At 28.5% G+C, this 21,507-nt stretch overlaps 1 protein-coding gene across 3 annotated transcripts in view; it reads right to left on the bottom strand.

The window, feature by feature from the left end:
- LOC107439647 (5-hydroxytryptamine receptor-like) overlaps positions 1 to 21,507 on the bottom strand; it is a 482,335-nt gene that overhangs the window by 7,331 nt on the left and 453,497 nt on the right. For all 3 annotated transcript variants that reach the window (XM_071188193.1, XM_071188195.1, XM_071188194.1), the window contains one exon: positions 2,602 to 2,875. In XM_071188193.1, the coding sequence (XP_071044294.1) occupies positions 2,602 to 2,875 (274 nt within the window). The remainder of the gene's footprint in view (positions 1 to 2,601; positions 2,876 to 21,507) is intronic.

The following is a 21,507-nucleotide window of genomic DNA, read 5'->3' as shown; positions in this document are numbered from 1 at the left end:
ATTCATACATTTGAAAAGCTTGAGACAATATAAAATTACAATCCACATAATTAAAATTGTTTAGAAGGTTTCTGGTTAAAATCTTCGTGATGTCCTTGTGTTGCTTTTTAGGTATTTATTGTGCTGCCATCATGTGAAAATTCTGGTAAATTGTAAAGTGCAGTATTTACCAGACACAGCTTGATGTAAAAATTTCCATATTTATTAAAAGTGTAAAGTAGTGCGAAGCTGCCTTTAGATGCAGTTTTAATAAACTCATTAAAATTGTCCTGGTTTCTGCCTCTTTAAAAATGTGAAGGTCTCTACTATGGAACTTTCACGAAAAACACAAAACAGTTGTTTCGAAGTGGATTCCGTCTCACTGTGTGATCCCAGGAAATTAGATCACAGATAAATTAGCCCAAAAAAGAGTGTGCCGTCCAACAAACACTTTTTGAGGATGTTTGCTATACATCTGCAGTTTCAAGGTTTAAATCTGGCTTTAGGAAATTTAAATCTATCCAAGTGAAGAGAAAGATCAGAAGAAAAGTCCTGGTGTGATACCATCCTTAATTTCCCGGACTATCCCACGCATTGGGCAGTCATTGTTTTTCGAAAGATTGTATCAATGCCTTTAATTGCACACTCAAAATAGCCAATAGCCCTGCTTATATTGTCAAGTTGGTGAGGTTGGAGATGTAGTTGGTTTGATTGAGGAAGAAAGTGAAAACAGGATGAAAATTATAATAAAAAATTTATTTCATTGCAGACCTTGAAATGCAAAATAAAAAGAATCTAATTTAAGTGACATATCAAGAAAAATAATAAATTTTGTTCAATATGATTAAGAGTCAGCCATGGGAAATAAATACGTCTCAGCTTACCTAATCAAGAGCCAAATTAAAAGGCAGTATTAAAACAACGCCTCGTAGTACACGGAGAGATTCATTATAGGCGCATTATCGAGAAAGGAATTGCCAAAAGAAGAAAAGCGAATTAAGCCCACCTAATGTAAATATTTAAATTATTTGACTAATCAAAAACCAAATTAAAAGGTAATATTTAACCCTTTCAATGCGGCGAAAAATTAGCAGGGGTGAAAGCGAGGCGGAAAAGAGGAAAGGCTGGTAGTAAAACCATTTCAGTTATAGCTAGTTTTGGGGAAGAGTTTACTTATTCGTTTTTTAAATTTTTCAACAATATCTACTTTATCTTGGAAAAGAAGCAGTTTTATGTATATGCCAGAATTATAAAGGAAATCTTGATAGTTACAGATACTTAATTTTTTTCGAAAAAAATGCTGGAATGAAATGTTTTACGTACCAGGTTTTTCTCTTTTCCGTTTTGCTATATAAAGGCTTTCACCCATGGAGTGGGACAGCACATGTCCCGTCCTGTGCGAAAGGGTTAATCAACGCTTTGTAATGCAGGAGAAATCCATTATAGGAGCGTTATTGAAAAAGAAACTGCCAAAATAGCCAATTAAGGCAGAAAAGCCAATTAAGGCAATCTCATGTTAATATTTAAATAATTTGGCTGAAAATTTAAGGCCAAATAGTTCATTGGAAATTAAACTAAACCTAATAAAGTATAAGTTAATGTTTAAAGTGGGAAAAGAAAGAAAGGTTAATAAAGATTTTGATGTTCAGTTCATGCATAATATTTAGTTATGCACTTGCATTGAAGTAAAAATTTAGCCATTTATTGAGAATAGAAATATTTGCATTCAGTCTTTCTAAAATTGAATTAAAATGAATTAAATAAATTATTAATTTAAAGAGTGATTAGAAATTATTAAATTTTTGAAATAAAGGAAATTTAAATGTTAGGTAATATCTGATGCTCTATAGTGGCACCACAGTGCTTATCTAGTGCTGCAGTAACCAGTTGGTAACTGTTGATCATCTCTTCCTCTGCCCTGCTCTGAAGAAAGAATTTATTTGCACCCGATATTGGGAGGCTAGGGAGATTTTATTTAGTTTTAACTTCTTGACTCTTTTCTTTCTTTTATTGATAAGTTTTTGTTGTTTATAATCTGATTATTATTAGTTTTTCTTTGTGTATATCTTTTTTCCGGCAAAATAGTTGTGCTTACTCTTGTCTAACAGCATTGGAAACAAATTAAAAATTTCAAAGTGTGACTTTTCGCTATATTGCCTCAAGTGAATGATTTAACTATGGAATGATTTTAAGACAGAAACTTCAAGCTTTTCTGAATTTCACACTGCGCTTAGGAATTTGTTGAATTAGCGTAATATGTCCCAACTCGTTATATCGTATTTCTCATTCCCTACTCGTTATATCATCTTTCTTTCCTTTATCCTTCTCTGCTCGTTATATCGAACTCTTACTAGATATAAAAATTATGGTTTAAGTTTTCAGTTTTCTCGTTTTTGATTTTTGGTATCAATTTAACATTTTAGGACTTGGTCTATGGAATTCGCTTATAGATATGTTTTAATTTAAAAATGATATTTTGTATTGAATATAAAAGTATAAACTAACGATTTTAGTTTCAATGTTGTTACCACCTTTTAAAATTATGGTCTGTAAAAACCTTGAGTGATAAATCAATTCATAAGAAAAATGAAATAATTATTGATATAATTAGCAAATTTTTACCGTTTCTATTGTTGCAGTTGTTCCATTAGTTGCTGACGTTGTTGTCTCTGTCATTTGAGTTGATGGAGAGCTTTTAGTGTCATGTGTTACAATATGGACCATAGATTTTTCTGAGGGTTGTATAGCTCGGGCTTTTGCTCCTGGCTTATGCCGAATTCTCTTTCTGGCTACTTGAAATATTCGCCAATATAAAATTAAGATTACAACAAGGGGTACATAAAATGTGGCACAAGTTGCAAATATCTGGTAAGCAGCATTTTGGCTCACGAGACACCTAGAATGAGAAAAAAATTCTTATGAGTTTTTTTTTCAGGTTTTTCGGAAAAATTTCATTGAATATGTATGAGATATATTTTATTTTTAGGTAAAAAAGTTCTTAATTTGTTTATTGAGACTATAAATGCTATTAGATAGTTAATTACAATTATTTTTAAGAAATAGATGGAAAGAATATAAAACAAACTATCTTATTTCGTGAGAGGGCTCTCTGTGAATATTTTAAGCGATAGAATATTTTATTTTTCAGATAATTTGTTTGAATATAAGTTTAAGTTCATTACCTAAAAAAAAGTATAAAATGAAATTTATGTGAATGATAGAGATATTGTTCTGGAGTAAGCTTTTGGACAAAAATACTTTACTGAAATTCATGTAAATACAAAAAAAAAGACATTGTAGATATCGAATTGGAATACGTCTTCAGAAGGATAAAGTTTTTTAATATAAGGTGTCTCAGGTTATAACAAGTCTTAGGTGGAATAAATGATTGGGTGCAATAAGTGGTCACCGAAACTCATACGAATAATAAAGACATTGTATTACAGATATTGACCTGGAATGTGTCTTCAAGGACAAGTCTTTGGGTGTAATATGTCTTTGGGTTTAAAACGTCTTCACTGAAACTCATATAAATAAGAAAGACATTGTATTACAGATATTGATCTGGAATGTGTCTTCAAAGATAAGTCTTTGGATAAAGTCTGGGGGTAATATGTCTTCGAGTGTAGTATGTCTTTGGGTGCAATATGTCTTTGGGTTTAAAACGTCTTCACTGAAACTCATATAAATAAGAAAGACATTGCATACCTGCCAACTTTTAATCCCTTCCATTATCATTTTCCCCAGTGGTATTAAAATGAAACTAAAACTTCAATTTTAAGCAAACAAATACGTTGTATTTGAGAAAACGTAAGTTGACAACCATGATAGTAACGCATATTAATATATGTGCTTAATTTTTGTAAGAATAGTGGTGATCAAAATCATTTAAAAATTAAGTTTATAAAATAAAAAATAGTATATATTTACTACCACTTTAAATATGAAAATAAAATCTTCCGGAAAATCCGGAAGATTTGGCAGGTATGACATTGTATTATAGATATTGACCTGGAATGTGTCTTCAAGACTAAGTCTTTGGATAGATAAAGTCTTTGGGTGGAAAAAGTCTTCACGGAAACTCATATAAATAATATAGATATTATATTATTTGTATTCAACTGGAATATGCCTTCAGGAAAAGTCTTTGATTGTAATAAGTCTTTAAATGAAATAAATCATTGGGTGTAAAACGTTTTCCTTAAAACTATTATAAATAATAATAATAATTCTATATTGATAATAATTATAATTTTGCTATTAATAATAATTGTGTCATAATAAAATGTAATACTAATAGTTGTGACATTGATATTGAACTGGAATGTGTCTTCTGAAAAATGTCTTTGGATGTAAAAAGTCTTTGGGTGTAATAAGTCTTCTGGAGTGATGAATCTTTGGTTGGAAACAGTCTTTGATTGAAGTAAGTCTTCAAAAATTCCTTAAATGAATTTGAAAAGAAAAAAAAAAGACTCACTAGCAATGGGTTTAAATTTGTAATTTATATTTAGAGTTAGTTTCACAATGATACTATTTTCAAGATATGTTTTTATTCTAATTTTCTAGTAACTAGAAAAGTCTTTAAACACATATAAACCACCATACCATAAACCATCGTTATAAAGCGCCTACTACTCATCCTTACTACCTACATTTATTTCAAACAAAATACAAAGGTGAAATTTATTACATCGTATATTTATTTGCGGCAACATACGTTTTCTAAGTTTCCAATTGAATTCCCGTTTCCAAATGAATATATATATTTTACCGATCATAAGTACCCAACTTCTAAATACTGATACCGAATGCAGAACATATAGCAACTTAAAGATTGTTTGCAAAGTTTCTGGAGTGTTTGAATTGGTGAAAGTAACTAAAAAATATGTAAATAATGTAATATATAGAATAATGTAATATATAGAAATGTAATATATGGAATAAGGTAATATATTGTAGTATAGATATTTAACAAGTCTTCACTGATAGCGTAATGTTATAATGTAATGTATAGAATAATGTAATAAATAGAATGCTGTTTCAATGTTGTAAAAATTTAGAAAAAAAATTGTATATTTTAAGTACTTTGAGAAGCTCTTTGAAAAAAAACTTTAACCCATTTGTGCATAATGTTCTTTTAGAAAGACAATTTCTTCTTTCAAAAAAGAAAAATGTAGTTGCGGAAGTATATTATTACTAGTAAATTTTTTACAGAAACTATATAGATCTGTTTACCATAATACATTAATTATATAACCATTTATATTTGGATCTGAAGTTGAAGCACAGTGCATAGTTTTTAAAACTAAAGAGTGCGAAACAGAAAGATATATACTTTTTGTACTAGCCCTTTTTTTTAAAATATAGATGGTTATCGTATATTTACTACTATTTCTAGCTAATCATTGATGAGTTAAAAATCAATTTCTGTAATAAAATGTAGAGAAAATTCCTTAAAAGTCTATGTTTGAACAAATTAAGAAAAAAAAAAGCAACAACAAACAAGCTACTCTAATCCATACTTTCTAAACTTAGAATTCGTTTCGTTAAAATATATAAATAAATTCGTTAAAATATAAATCCGGAAACTACGTGCTACTTGTAAGTGAGCTGCATTTTTTAAATTTAAACCAGAAGCTAATTGTTGTTGTTGTCATAGGGCATTAAGGCAAATGGTGCGATTGTTCCGTTTTCCAGTGGCGCCATCTATGGCCACACTTCTGCCACACCCATAAATCACACCCGTTTATAGGGTGAACCCATTCATATATCCATTCTGTCATCCTCAAATCGTAATTTTGACCTGATACAGAGAACGATTAATCTAGAAAGTCAGTAGTCCCAGAGGTGTAATTTGTTATGGGAAAATAGAGGACTTTGTGACCAGACAGATTTAACGTGCACCAGCCACCATTTACTACACGGGGAGTCTTCGGCCAGCCCTTCTCACGAAAGTGAGTCTTGCGCCCTGTCAACCAGACTGTGCCGGTCCCACCAGAAGCTAACTAAAATAATATGAAATGCTTAAGACTTTTTTTAGGAATCTTTTAAAGAGCATATAAAAAGAAGCATGTCCATTAAGTTCCAATTAGTCTATTATTTCCGTATTATTTATTCACCTAATCTTCATTAGATTGTTTCTTTAATATTTTCTTTCCGATTAAATGTATAAAGCAAATACAATGTATCCCTTTTATAATTTATATCAAAAGCTTTTTCAATATTAGTTCACTTCTGCACAAGCTATACATTTATAAGATCATATTTATAAACTATAACAACTAATTCTGTCATCTTCCATTTCGAGGCTTCAATGAATCAAGATATTCTTTTCAAGTTGTTCTGAAAGTCTGAGAACTATTTTTGAAGAAGTCATTAAGCTTCAGATGAGGAGGCATTTCTATAGATTCACAGTATTTTAGGTGTGTTTTCAACATCACAGTAACTTCTATTAATGAAAAGAGGAAGGTAGAATTCGTATTGAAGCTTGAAATATTTTCAAATATTTTCTCTTATCTATATTTCTTTTGATGGGTAAATGATTTTATAGAAATAGAATTTTTTAATGGATGCTTCAGAACGTATCTCGATCATTCTTCATTTTCTTTTGTAGAAGTATAATGTTTTCCTTTTTTTGAGTGTATAAAAATCTTGATGACATACTAATGGTTATTTCTTAAAAAAAGTATATGAAGTGTCAGTGCTTTGTCGAAATTAAAACTAAATTAGAATTAATTTCAGGTTGATAAGTTATTAAATATAATTTTTCTTTGTTTATACATTTTATAGTTAAATATGTAACTCGCAATACAAATATTTTAACAAATGAACAATTTTACAATAAACAATATACGAAGTAGAAAACTGCTTTAATTTCCTTAGCTACCTGTAAAATATATTGCTCATTTTAAAATTATTAAATACTGTTTAGCCCATACATGCAGTGGAAAAGCCTTGCAGCAAAACTTCATTGACTCCTAATTTTGGACCCAACCCAGAAGACAAAGGATGACTTGGATTAAGCAGTAGACCAAATTCGTTTTCTCTCCGGGCTTTTTAATGAAACTAATCTTCATTTTCGCTGCATAGAGATGAAAACCACGAAAACTTCCACGATTAGCTAGGTGGAGGCAAAGGAATTTTATCTCATGATATGCCTACCACCTGGTTTATTGTCTATAGTGAGATACAAGATCAGTTGAAATAATGTAGAAGGGGGTTGGTAACTCAGGTGCAATCTGAATTGAGTCAAAATTTCTTGTTATCGATTTAAGTTTTGTTTCGAAATATAAATACTTTTATTTTTTGGTACTATTTTAAATAATATTTTAATTATTGGAAATTTTTAACCTGCATTTTTAAGTTTTTTTAATTACAGTTATCGTTTTAGTGCATAAATGATAAAATTGATTTAAATTGGAAGTGAAACTGTACTCTTCAACATTAAAGTATAGGCACAAATATGATTTCTTCGACAATATATAATAAGCTAGTAAAATATATTAGCTTCTAGATAGATAAATAGTCTTTTTTTTTGTTTTTTTTTGTGGAAGCTATCCTAAAAACTCCAAGCAGTTTTTATCTTGAAATCATTTCTATAATGACGAAATTTTTTCTTCTTCTAAAAAATCATTTTAATTACTACCAAATTTTTTTTTGTGAGAAGTATTTCAATAAAAATTAATAGTTTTTTTCAATATCATCCAAATAATTGATGCAGTTTCCCATATGATACGCTGTTAAAATTTCCAAAAAAATTTTTTTTAGATATTTTTATTTAAACGTTATGCTACAATATTAAAATAAAACGGTCAAAATCCATAAATAAGATGGTATTCAAACTGTTAACTATGAGAATAACCTTTTATTAACTGTTTTCATCTAGTACGGTTGAACTACCAGAATTTTATCTCACCAACTAGGCTAACCTAATGTAGGCACTTAGTTTTTAGCAGCTGGGCACACATTAGAGCCGAGAGGGCTTATCTGTCAATCTTATGACCGACAGAACGGGGTTCGATTCTCTGCGTTGACACCGCAATATTTCTTTCATTCCTTTGAACCCAAGAATAATTTTCAGTATCTTACCGTTCCCAGTTTGAGACCCTGGAGTATTAGAATACGATGCCCTCATTAACGCATAGATGGCAGAACCATAAAGAAGTTTAGCAAATAAAAGTATAGTATTTCCCATATCTTACGATAGGTGAAATAGCCAGATAAACTAATTAAACCACATTCCGCGGTTCATTTGATTAAATGCAACACAACCACAACCTAACTCCAATGCCCATTAACTAATGAAATATCTAACTGTATTGTCTAGTTAAACTTTTTTTTAATACTTTTTTGAAACCATGCTGGTTGTAAATGGTAAAGAAACAGTTTGGATTCTTAACTGTGGTTTTTAGACCATATTCGTTGCAAACTGTTTCAAAAACGTAAAAGTAAAATACGTTTTTCACCTTGAACTTTACGCTTAATTGGATGAACAGACTACGTCTGGTTATTTTAAAATGACTTTAGAATGAAAATTCTAACAGTGTAGGTATATCTATTATTATAGATAACTTACTTTACCAAAAACATGTTAGTAATAACCATATATGGCAGTACTTTTACTTTCGTTACTTGTACCGCCGGTACAAGTAAAAAGTACGTACTTTTACTTGTACTTCGTTACTTTTTAAATTTAGTACTTTTACTTGTACTTTCGTTACTTTTTTAGGGAAAAAGTACAAGTATTTGTAACGGAAATATCGAATGAAATCGTTACTTTTTTCTAAAACTCGGTAAGCTTTCTAAAAAAACAAAAAATTAAATTTAAAAAAAATGCTTATGTTTTTTTAATTTATAAAATTAATGTGCAATATATATGCATTCACAGCTAACTTCGTGTTTAAATACCTTCTGTTTCAACTTATACTGCACATTCAATTATTTTTTACTAGCTCAAAGATCACAAAGCTATCTGAAACCCCGTGTTTGCTTTGTTTATGTTTGTGCTTTTAAAACGCGTTTCTAAAGAGTAAAACAATTTTAAATCAATGGTAATTTAAATAAATAAAAATAATAAACTAAAAATTAAAATCAATAGATAAAATTTCTTTTTCGTGCAAATCCATAAAAAGTTTGATATTAAAATTATATTTGATTTTAAAATTATATTATACGATTATATTATAAAATTATATTATAATATTCTTCCGAATTTAAAAATAAATTAATGTCCATAACTTTCAAAATTAAAAATAATTAAATAAATAACAACAATTTTGCAAAAACATTAAAGAACATAAGAATATTATTCAATAAAATTTTAGGTTACTTTGAATTTTCGATTTCCTAGAAATGTACTTTTAAATCGTTACTTTTTTTGTTTAGTACTTGTACTTTTACTTGTACTTTTTACTCGTTACTTTTTAAAATAAGAACTTTTTACTTTTTACTCGTTACTTTTTTTAAAAATACTTGTACTTTTACTCGTTACTTTTTAAAAGTAACGTTACCATATATGGTAATAACTTACAGTTTCTCTAATAATAGGAATTTCTGAAACGATAAATATTTTATGCCATGGAACTCCCTTTAGTAATTATAAGCAGTTTCATTTATATAAGGGATTTCTATAATGAAAATAGTCTCTCTTAACAAAGTCATTTTAATAGTTATATAATATTTTTAGTATGAAAGACATTTCTATAAACAGTTTTGATTGCTATAGTTATTTTGATTATTATATACATAGTTTCTTTGATAAAAGCCTTTTCTGTTCTAAAGATTAAACTTATACATATATTAATTCGATATTAACAAGTACAAATCTTCTATTGCTAAAGATTAAACAATAAATTTTTAGTTTATCTTACTTAATGCACATTTTAATTATTGAAATCTGTCTTATAAAATACATGTTGATAAAGTTAGTTTCTCTTATATTTAACTCGTTGATAAAAATATGCCATTTTAAGAGGATAATCACTGATGTATTTAATTTTGCAATTACCTTTGGCAATCAACAATCCATTAAGATTATCATTACTAAATGTCACAGAAATTTCTACCTCTTTCACAAGACATTTAAGAACATTAGTATACTTAAAATGTTAGATACTTAACGTTGAGATATTGTCTTAACCTCCGCTAAAGCTATCATTAGTTAAGTTTATTTAGAATTAGTTAAGGTAATTACTAAAGCGATGAATACTTTAGCTGCTTTGAGGATTCAATACGGAAAAGTTAAGGCATATTTAATTTGAAATAGTTTTTGGAAACGAAGCACAATTGTTGTTTTTAACGTAATATTTTTTTAAATATTTAAATATTTTTTTGAATATTTAAATATTTTTTAAAATAATTTTTGTCATTATTTTTAAAAAAAATGTCAATTAGAAATGAGTTTTTTCTTTAAAAAAATGACGGTTTTTTAAAAATGTCAGTTAGTAAAAATATCAGTACGACTTAATTTTTTTTAAAGTACAAAAAATATAATATTTCTAACTCTCAGAAATAGGACTCAGAATAAGTAATTTTTGACAAAAAATTTTTTCAAGTAATTTTTTCGTTGTTTTTCCCTCTATGTAACGTAAATGGAGTAAGTCACATTATAAAGTTTTCCACGTTAGTATTTTCTCACAATGCTTCATTCAGGAGTTGACCTATGGGTAGGGCTCAAAATTACATGACTACGGATCTGAACATTGGTAGTCCTTAACTCCAAACTGGGTCAGCTAATCGTCAGTTATAAAATAGAAGAAAATAAAATTAACCTGCGGGAGATATAAAACCAAGCTTCTAGTTTTGTAAAAAATGCAAAAAATGTAAGTTATTGTTAGATGTTTCTGTCTCAACAAATGACAAGTTCTAATACAAGCACAAAATTAAACTTCGAACAAAATAAAAAGGCATGAGAACGTAAAATGTCAAAGTAAGAAATAACACAAGTCTTTAAATTAAATAAACAAAATGATACACATTAACGAATTGACGTAAGTTAGTACTTTTGTCAATGCTTCAAAAATCATAAAGCGAAATATTTACGTAATTAAATTTTATGACTAACTTGGCATTGTATGTTTACTTCTCATTCTTAGAAGATAAACTATTTCTATTTGGGATATGTTTTAAGCATATTGTGACAGTTAATTTGTAAATTATATTTTAAACAAAAGCTCTTGATCCTGTTTTGATTTTGAAGGTACTCGGGTATTAACTTAATATTATTTTGAAGTGGAAATTATGATATCTTAAACTTTTCCTTTTATTGTAAAATCAGTTAAAATAGCCATTCATTTGATAAAAGATTTCGAGAGCTATGCAAAAGAGATTAAATTGGAAGACGTTTTTTTCAAGACAAGAATAAGAGTGTTAGTCTCATTTCAATTATTTAGATGACTTGTCTTCAAGTTGTAAGAGATTAATGTTCTTTTTCTTTTTATAACACAAGACTTTATTATTTGTTTTAATTACAGATGAGTAGTTTTCATCATAAAGCTGCTTTACACAAAAAAATCTAGTATTTTCTTGCTAGTTGTAAATAGTTAAATACCTTATAGTTTTGTATTTTTGGTTTTTAAAACGCCTTCAACAGCAACGGTAAAAAAATGTTCTTTGCCCTAAACTTTACGGTTAATTGGATAGACTGACTGCTTCCGGTTATTTTACCGTAATTTTAGAATAAAAATTTTAACAGCTTGATATTAAAAGTAAAAAAAAGTAAAAATGATATAAGTTGGTAATAATTGAGTAAGAATTTATTAGTTTTTTAAAAATTAGATTTGAATTTTTAATCATATACACATACTAAAAAAAGTTCAATAATTGACCCCAATAATATTGCCTTTTGATTTTAATATCGGACCTTGTTTTTAATTTGGTTTGTTAATGAAGCATAATATTGGGTGTGAGGTTCGATTCCAGTTACGTTTTGAAGCCCAACCAGCCCTAGAGTGATGGGTACCAGCGTGTCTACGCAGTAAATGCTGCCTGTGCGCAATGCTGACCACATTGTCACAATCATGCCGTTGGTCAGGAAATTGAAAAGCGTTTAGCCCCTGGCTTACAGTTTGATTTTGCGGGTATGCTTTAATTTAATTTGAGCAAAAACAAGGCTCATATTTGCTGAATTTTGAAAAAATTGAGCCATGGTTCATTTCCAGTTGAACTATAGAATCGCGTGATCGTGTATTATAATAAGGTTCAATTTAGTGGCATATAAAGATTTAGATAAATTTAAACTATATTATGATCAAGAACTGTCTAAAATTTCTAATAATTAGTGTTTTTACTCTTAATAACTTGAAAGCGTGAGTATACTTTTCTTACGATTTCGACTTTTTTAGGTCAATAATGACTAAATCAATAAATTAAATGTTTTTCTAAAAATCTAATTAGAGCTATTTTTTCTGTCTCAATTAGACTAGAAGTCATAATATTTTTAAAACAAAAACATTTACATGTAGTCCAGCTTAATTGATTGATTTGTTCATTTACGTCACACTAGAGCTGCACAATGGGCTACGGTCTGGGAAACATCCCTGAGGATGATCCGAAGACATGCCATCACAATTTTGATCCTCTGCAGAGGGGATGGCACCTCCGCTTCGGTAGCCTGACGACCTGCACGCGAAGTCGAGCACTTTACGGTAGAACAGTTTAACAAGGACCCATACCGCACACCCTCGGTCCCTACGCAGACTGATCCAAGTGGTCACCCACCCGCACACTAACCGCAGTAAGTGATGCTTGACTTCGGTGATCTGCTGGGAACCGTGCATTAACGATCAGTCCACTGCGGAACTAGTCCAGCTTAATATGGCCTGCCTGTTTAGCCTAATATCTACAACAGTTTTTCTCTTTCGTTTTTCTTGTTATTGGTCTAACTTACTAGAAATTTCCCATAAATTTTTTTGTATTATAGATATGTATAGAGCAGTGGTTAAAAAACTTCTCAGTTTTGTGTGGACCACAAATTTTGCAAAATAAATGGATAAATAAATAAATAAATAAATAAATAAATAAATAAAATCTTTCAGGTCTATTGAGTAGTCTGAATGGCGTAGTGCTTTTGAACAAATAAAGATGTCTAATTTTCCCTTTTTTTCAATTTCATAATGAAACAGTATTAAATATTTTTATGGCTAGATATCTCTAGGTAAAATGTTTTCATAACTAGATATATACTAAAAATGATTTTTTAATAAAATAATAGATTTATATAAATTAGTATATTATTATTTAATATTGTAATAATTAATTATAAAGAAAATAAATTTCTTCACTTAGCTGTAACAACTGCAAGAAAAATAAAAAATAAGTCATAAGAGTTGAAAATGTTCAAAAAAAGTGATAACGAAGGTAAAAGGTACAACTTTCAAAGTCTTAGACTTCATGTTGCATGGTTCACCATGTTGCATGGTCATAACACTTTTGCATAAAACTGAACTATATGGCATTTAAATCATTCATTTGAAAATTTTCCATTCATATGGTAATAGTTTACCGGAAATTCTGGTTTTCAAAATTATAGTTTTCAAAATTATAGTTCTTACACTACCAAACATTTGTTAAGAAAAAACTGAAAAGTAAATTCAGCAGAATAAAGGATTTTTATGCCATTCTCTGAAGTATCATGATAAAATTGACAAATTTTATCACAATTACCACATTTATCGCATGTTATAAAATCATATTTTACTGTTGATTTGACCAAAATCATTAACAAAGCGCTTTGGCGAAAATTACCCAGTTTTTTGGTGTTTTCACAGAATCAGAAACACGGTAATAATTTTTCCATATTCTGGTAATTTTGACCATACTCTATCTGCAAATGAAAAAACTAATTGAAATAAAAACTAAAATTTATTTAGAATCTATTTCTTTTAAGAAAAAAATTTAATAGTTTTTTAGATTTTGAATACTCGTCCTTTTCAAATGACGTGATGTTACGCTATTTTTAAGAAAGATGTGTCATAATAAAATTTTTTTAAAAAATGTATATAATATGCGAAATATTATTAAAAACTTGCAAATAATTGTGTTAATTTTACGATAAATAAGTAAAATTACAATGTCAAGTCTTTTTGATATCTACGTTTTAAATATACTATTAAATGATCTTGTTTATTTCAAGATGCAAAATGTTTCCTACCTATTAAAGTTCTCCACTTTTATGCGAAAAAAGTAATTAATTTCACGATATATTTTAGTTGATTGTCAAATACATTCGGTTTAAAATTATAATAAAATAAATTGCAAGTAGAATATTAATTGAACCGCCGTAACCACTGTATTAAAATTTTGGTAATTGAATCTTGTTCAATCTTAATATTTAAAATATACATGAAATATATTTTATAGATATTTAGAATAAAGTTATTGGACATTTTTGCCTTTTTTGTAAGAAAGAGAAACGGGGGAAATTATGAAAAACTGTTATTAATTTATCTATATTAATTACAGTAATTTCATGCAGAAGACGCTTTTTGTAATAAAAAAATGGATGCAAAATATAAAATTTAACTGAATGGGTGATTCTATATTTTTTTCTCAAGAAGTATTTTATAAATATAATCCATGCTTAAAATATTTTAGAATTTATTAACCTTTTGACAGAAAATTTTCAATAAGCATATTTTTCATACTTTTTTCAAAATTATATTGTATTAGATTAGGTCAAAATGAGTAAAAAATGTTGTTTTTAGCATTTTAGAAATTTAGGGTTATGAAATACTGCATAATACGCTAATAACTTTTATAATAATTAAAACAATGACTTTTTCTGCGTTGAAGGTAAAATCTCCTAAATACGGCTCACTTCCAAATAATAATTTTTCAAATTTTCACTTATTTGCCATTATTTAGATCCAAGAGAAACATATATTCATCATTGAAATATCTTTAATTCGTAAAATTGTTTATTGATAATATGATGAAAAAAGAAATTTTTTTCAAGCCTCCTTTTTGGATACTAAAAACTCATATTCTGTAAAATCATAATTTCTAATTTAATGTTCAATAAATTTTTCAACATTTATAGTATTCTAACTCTTTATTTTTGTGACGGATCAACTGTCAGAAGCACACGACACATTAAAACGAATTCAGGATAAATTTACTTCAAAAAGTACGAGTGCCAGTAATTTTTATCGTAAAAACCATTTTTTTACCAAAAACTTTCATGGAATAGAACATATGATGTACGTAAATTTTACTGTAAAATCTGTGAATCGCTGAAAAATTAAATAAATACCTCAGTAAAATTTACTGTCTAAAATTTTTGGTAAAAATGGATTTTACGGTAATATGGATTTTTCACCTCAGAGTGCCAGTGATTTTTACCGTAATTTGATCCGAAATTTTTCTCAGTATACCAGAACCATAGTTAAAAATTCAACTTTTGGATAGTTATAAGGATAGAAGAGTCTTATTAGTTATAAGGATAAATTTGCTTCATTCTAACTTTTAATTATTTTTATGTGATTAATATTTATTTGATTTTATGGTGTTTAGTTTTTTTAAGGAAAGCGAAAGAAAACACAAAAATGTAGTAATAAAGTTTAGTTTTTTTAAGGAAAGTGAAAGGGAAGCACACAAATATAGGGGATTGCATATTTTATAACCGTCGATGAGCAGCTGACCCTATTATGGATTTACGACTACTAATATTTAACTCCGCAGCCATGTAATTTTTAACCAAATCCAGAAGACAAGGGAACTTCCAAATCAAGTATTGGGAAAATTTGGAGTTGTGGAGGACTTTTTAATGAAACTAACCTGCATTTGCGTATCAAGGAGAGGAAAATCACGAAAACCTCCCATGGTTAGCCTGACGACAAGGGGAGTCTAACTCATGATCGGTCTACCACTGAGGATATTTTACGTCAGCACTGTGGTTGGTGCGAAGTCGGGGGAGGAATTCATATCAACCAGTCATCGATGGGATTCGAACCCAGGTCACCTCACGGGAAGGAGAGCTTTCAGCCCTCATTTAGCAAGATTAAAAAAGGTTAAATTTGAATCTATATTGAATTATTTTTTTTTGAAAACCATGGAATCTCAAACCCATAGATTGTTATGAAAAGTAGAAAGTTTGAATGTTTCAAAGGTTGAAATGTTGCAATTTCATCATGAGCGATACCATGAGCATTTTTCTAGACTCAAATAGAAATTATGATGCACTTTTAGAAATACGAAAATAGCATTTTGTGGAGTCTTTGCAAAGACTAATTGAAAAGGTATCGCCAACGACACTCATCTATTTAATCTAAATAAAAAGGCAGCATTTTTGAAATGGATTAAGGTCAATTAAAAACTCCAATTTCGCTTTCGACTGCAAAGCAATTTAAATAACAAACATGTTTTGAGATGCTAATTAAATCAATTTATTCCCAAATATTTCGTAGAAGTTCATTATAAAAAGATTTTGCCTGTAAAACTTGAATAGTTCTTTTGCCAGCAACTCGATTAATTAAACGCCATATAAACGCGACGGAAAATTTTTCAGCAGCATTCGATGATCTTGAAAAGGTTTGAGAGCGAAATTTCCTTTCAGCCATCATGTAAGGATGATCTAGTTAATGGAAGCGTAATTTGATGAGTAATTTGTAGCTTAAATTCTACACGGATTCCATTAAGCTTTCCTTTACATGGGATTTCTCGGATTTACAAAGCAACTTTGTTTTTTCTTTTCTTTTTGGAACATAAAAGAAATAAAAAGATTTAAAAGCTCTCATTTAAATTTGTTTTTTTTAATGTTTCCGTTCTTTGTTTGATGATTGGGTAAGTTTTAATTTGAGAGGAGAAAAATCCAGTTTTGTAATGAGATTTTACTAATCAAATGACAATAATGCATCAAAAGTAGTTTGGTCTGCGTATCAATTTTTTGAATGAAATTAAAAAGATGGATCTAATTTTATTGGAAAATGAGTACAGTTTTATTAGAAAATGTATTTTTAAAAGAATGATGTTTTGTCTTTAAGTTTTCACAAAGATTCTTGTTGGGATTATATTTTCAGGGAAGCAATTTTCAATTAGAAATACTTTCACTACCTGTCCTTAAAAGTGGTACTTTGAATTTTCATTATATTTTCCTGCATAACACTTTTTATATATGAATACACTATTTAATTTTATTTTGAAATATTTGCAATATAATTTACTATATATTTCAAAGAATAAGAAATTCAACAAAAATATCTCAAAATGATAAAAAAATTTGTATGTGCAGTGCGCAAAAGAAACGAACACTTTAATAACTTTTGATCTAATCATCATACTTTCACGTGCTAGAACTTAATCTTGATGTTTCAAGAGCCTAAACTGTAATATGTTTCATTAATTGATACAGTCGATATTTTAAGTTACGAAATCAGAAACAAAAATAAAAAATTTTTTATAAAAAAAAACTTGCATTTTTTCGATGGATTTTAATCCTTGACCCTTAAAATAAGAAAAAGAAAATACAATAAAAATATAAGTTAAAATTGAAATAAAAGTAATTAGGAGTTTAATTTTGTGANTGAACCATTTTTTCAATAGTTATCATTTTCATTTGATCTACAATTTTGATATAAATATGGTTATTTTTTAAGAGGTTATTAACAGGAGGTCAAAATATTTCTTAATATCGGTCATGTAAGCAATCATGAATTACATTCTGAGCAGCAGACATTATTATCTCCCTACAATAACCGATGAAATATTATTTTTGGCAATGTATGGTTATAGAGATAATAAACCAATAATTTTGTTTCCAGAGAGGCAAACACGCATCATATTTTTCTATTAAGAAAAATGACTCAAAGATGCATACAAATATTAAAGAAAAGCTGAAAAGTTAATCAGATTCCTGAGCAAAATATTAGGTAATTAATTTTTAGTATTGGTTGTGCAAAGAAGCTTAATATAGGTCTTATCATTCGGTAATCGTTTTGCAATATTGGTCCTAATAATGAAAAAAATCGGAAGAATTTTTACGCACGCACGTTCAAAGGTCCATATATGTATCGAGTTGAGAATTTAAGGTACCCAACTAGATCTGATGCAATGTTTTTAAAAACTACCTTAATTAAAATTAAAATTTTATTTTCGGTAAGCAAAGATTCTAAAATTATTAATCTAAATTAAGCTTAAATACAGGTTTCATATTAAAGTTTGAAATATGTCTTATCATTCGGTAATCTTTTTACAATATTGGTCATAATAATGAAAAAAATCGGAAGAATTTATACACAAGCACATAAGTTCGAAGGTCCATATATGTATCGAGTTGAGAATTCAAGGTACCCGACTAGATCTGACTCAATGTTTTTTAAAAACAACCTTAATTAAAATTAAAATTTTATTCTTAGCAAACAAAGATTCCAAAATTATTAATCTAAATTAAGCTTAAATACAGGTTTCATATTAAAGTTTAATATAGGTTTTATCATTCGGCAATCGTTTTACAGTATTGGTCTTAATAATGAAAAAAATCGGAAGAATTTATACACAAGCACATAAGTTTGAAGGTCCATATATGTATCGAGTTGAGAATTTAAGGTATCCGACTAGATCTGACGCAATGTTTTTTAAAAACAACCTTAATTAAAATTTTATTTTTAGTAAACAAAGTTTCTAAAATTATTACTCTAAATTAAGCTTAAATACAGGTTTCATATTAAAGTTTAATATAGGTCTTATCATTCGGTAATTGTTTTACAATATTGATCTTAATAATAAAGGAAAATTGGGAGAGTTTACAGTCGAGTACATAACAATTGTAAGGTTCCTATATGTATCAAGTTGAGAATTTAAGGTATTCGACTAGGTCCGACACAATTTGTTGAAAACAACCTTAGTTAAAATTTCAATTTTATTTTTGGAAAGCAAAGGTGTTCAAATTAAAATTCTAAAGTTAACTTAAATACAGGTCTTATATTAAAGTTTAATAGAGGCTTAATATAGGTCTTATCATTTGATAACCGTTTTACAATATTGATCTTAAAAATGGAAAAATATCGGGACAGTTTCAATCTTAATTAAAAAGTAAATTTTATTTTAGGAAAGAAAGGCTCTAAAATTATAAATCTAAAGTAAAGGTTAAAAATTTATAAAATAGTTTTTTTCAAAACAAGGGAAAATTTGAGAATAAAAACTAAAATTTCCTTATGTCATGCTGACAGCTCTACAACAAACGTAATGTATATATATCAAAATAATTCTTTTTCGATTAATAATATGGTTACTCGAGTTGTAAACTTGAAATCTTTAAACACTTTTAAGTATACAATGATGCTGAACTAAATACAGGGTTATTTATAATTCCCTCCTCCTGAAAACGTCATTTTTCTTTACTACAACTGGCTTCAGTGTACTGCCATCTAGCGGCAACTGCTTAAATTTGAACTTGAATACTTTCGGAATAATTTCATGTGTTCTTTTTTGCCATATTCGTTTTCGTTTTTTTACTATAACGCTTCGAAATCCCGGAGGGATTTATGAATAACCTTGTATGTAGTTCAAGATTGATTTTTTAAAGAAAAATCATATTATTGCTAGCAAGAAATTCCCTTTTTAAAATACCACTTTAACCTTTAGAGGTCATAGTTCTCATTCTACTACAATGTCTCTAAAACGTAACGTATAATAATGTTCGCAAATTTATTAAATGGTCAAAATTTGTCTGGTTATCGTTACTACTATTTTAAGGTTCGTGAAGACCTTGTTATTCTAAAATGATAAATATTTTAATAAAAAGCATTCTTTTTGACTTTAAATAAATAATTTTAAAAATATGAAACTTCAATTTAAATATAAAAGAAAAACTTCGTCACAAGATTCTTTTCCTTTAAGTAGAAAATGAATATAATAAAGCATATTCTAAGGCTAGTATGGCGTCCCATCTTTTACGATAATTTTAATAAATAATAAATAATTTTAAGAATCTGAAACTTTATAAATTTAATAAATAATTTTAAATTTAAAAATAATTACGATAATTTTAATAAATAATAACTAATTTTAAAAACCTGAAACTTCATCTTAAATATAAAAGAAGAACTTCGTCACAAGATTCTTTTCTTTTAAGTAGCAAATGAAAATAATAAAGCACATTATAAGGCTAGTATGGCGTCCCATCTTTTACGATGATTTTAATAAATAATAAATAATTTTAAAAACCTGCAACTTCATAATTTTAATAAATAATTTTAAATTTAAAAATAATTATGATAGTTTTAATAAATAATAAATAACTTTAAAAACCTGAAACTTCATCTTAAATATGAAAGAAAAACTTCGACACAAAATTCTTTTCTTTTAAGTAGGAAATGAAAATAATAAAGCACATTCTAAGGCTAGTATGGCGTCCCATCTTTTACGAGGTGGGGAAAATAATCTTTATGAGGATAGGAAAATAGGTTCTTTTTGTACTGTTCTTTTTTCCTGCATATGTACTTATGAAGCATGCAGTTAAATGACCTACAACACAAGCGATTTTCTTCCTAGTGGGCTAACATACTTCATTTCCTCTTGATTATGACATTCTTTTTTCATTTTTACTGTCATTTAGGCCTTCTTTTAAGTTGAGAATATATTGTGATACGTTAGAAGCCCCTTTGAAATATTTTAAAGCTACTTTATAAAAATATTCATCTTGCAGTGATTTTTTTTCACATTTTCTTGCTCAGTTTAAGAAAGATAATCTGATTTTTTTTCGGATATTGAAAATGAGATAAAGTGGCGGAATTGTGTAAATAAATTTTGAAATACATATTTTTTTACGATAAATTTTATGTTTTTATTTTATAATCATCTTTGAACAGCCAACCTAAATTTGAGTTCACGACTACAGGTGCTCAACTACTTAGCCTTGTAATTTTGAACCCTATCCAGAAGACAAGGGAGCTCTTGGATCATGCATTGGGAGAAATTTGGCTTCCTGTAGTATATTTATATTTTTGATGGAACTAACCAACATTTGCGTTACATGAAAAGGAAAAACCATGAAATTTCATACGGTTAGCCTGACAGCAAGGGGACTCTAACCCATAATCCGTCTACCACTAAGGATATTTGACGTCAGCACAGTGCAAGCTAGCTGGCAAATTCGCATCCACCAGTCATTTCTGGGATTGTCCGGTTCACCTCATTGGGAGGCGACCTATATAACCTCTGAGTCATTACGGCTCTCCAAGAGGCATTGATTTGTTCTGGGAACTTGGAGAACTTTGTTACCCCGACAGATTTAACGTGCATCAGTCACCATTCAATTCACGGGGATTCTTCGGCCGGCAGGATTTATACTCCCGTTCTCACGAACACGAGTCCACTGCCTTTCCAACCAAGCTATCATAGATCCATAGTCCAAAGTTTCTGTCTACATAAAAAGTATAACATCTAAAATAATACTTTTCATGACATGACATCATAATATTGATCATGATATTATTTCTAAAGCCTTTTAGGCCATTTTCTAAGTTGAGAATATATTGTGATATGTTAGAAGTCCCTTTGAAATAATTTTAGGTAACTTCATAAAATATTCAT

Source organism: Parasteatoda tepidariorum, chromosome X2, assembly GCF_043381705.1.
Source record: "Parasteatoda tepidariorum isolate YZ-2023 chromosome X2, CAS_Ptep_4.0, whole genome shotgun sequence".
NCBI classification, from domain to species: domain Eukaryota; kingdom Metazoa; phylum Arthropoda; class Arachnida; order Araneae; family Theridiidae; genus Parasteatoda; species Parasteatoda tepidariorum.
The sequence above is the reverse complement of the archived record's forward strand: the minus strand, read 5'-3'. Positions and strand labels throughout refer to the sequence as shown.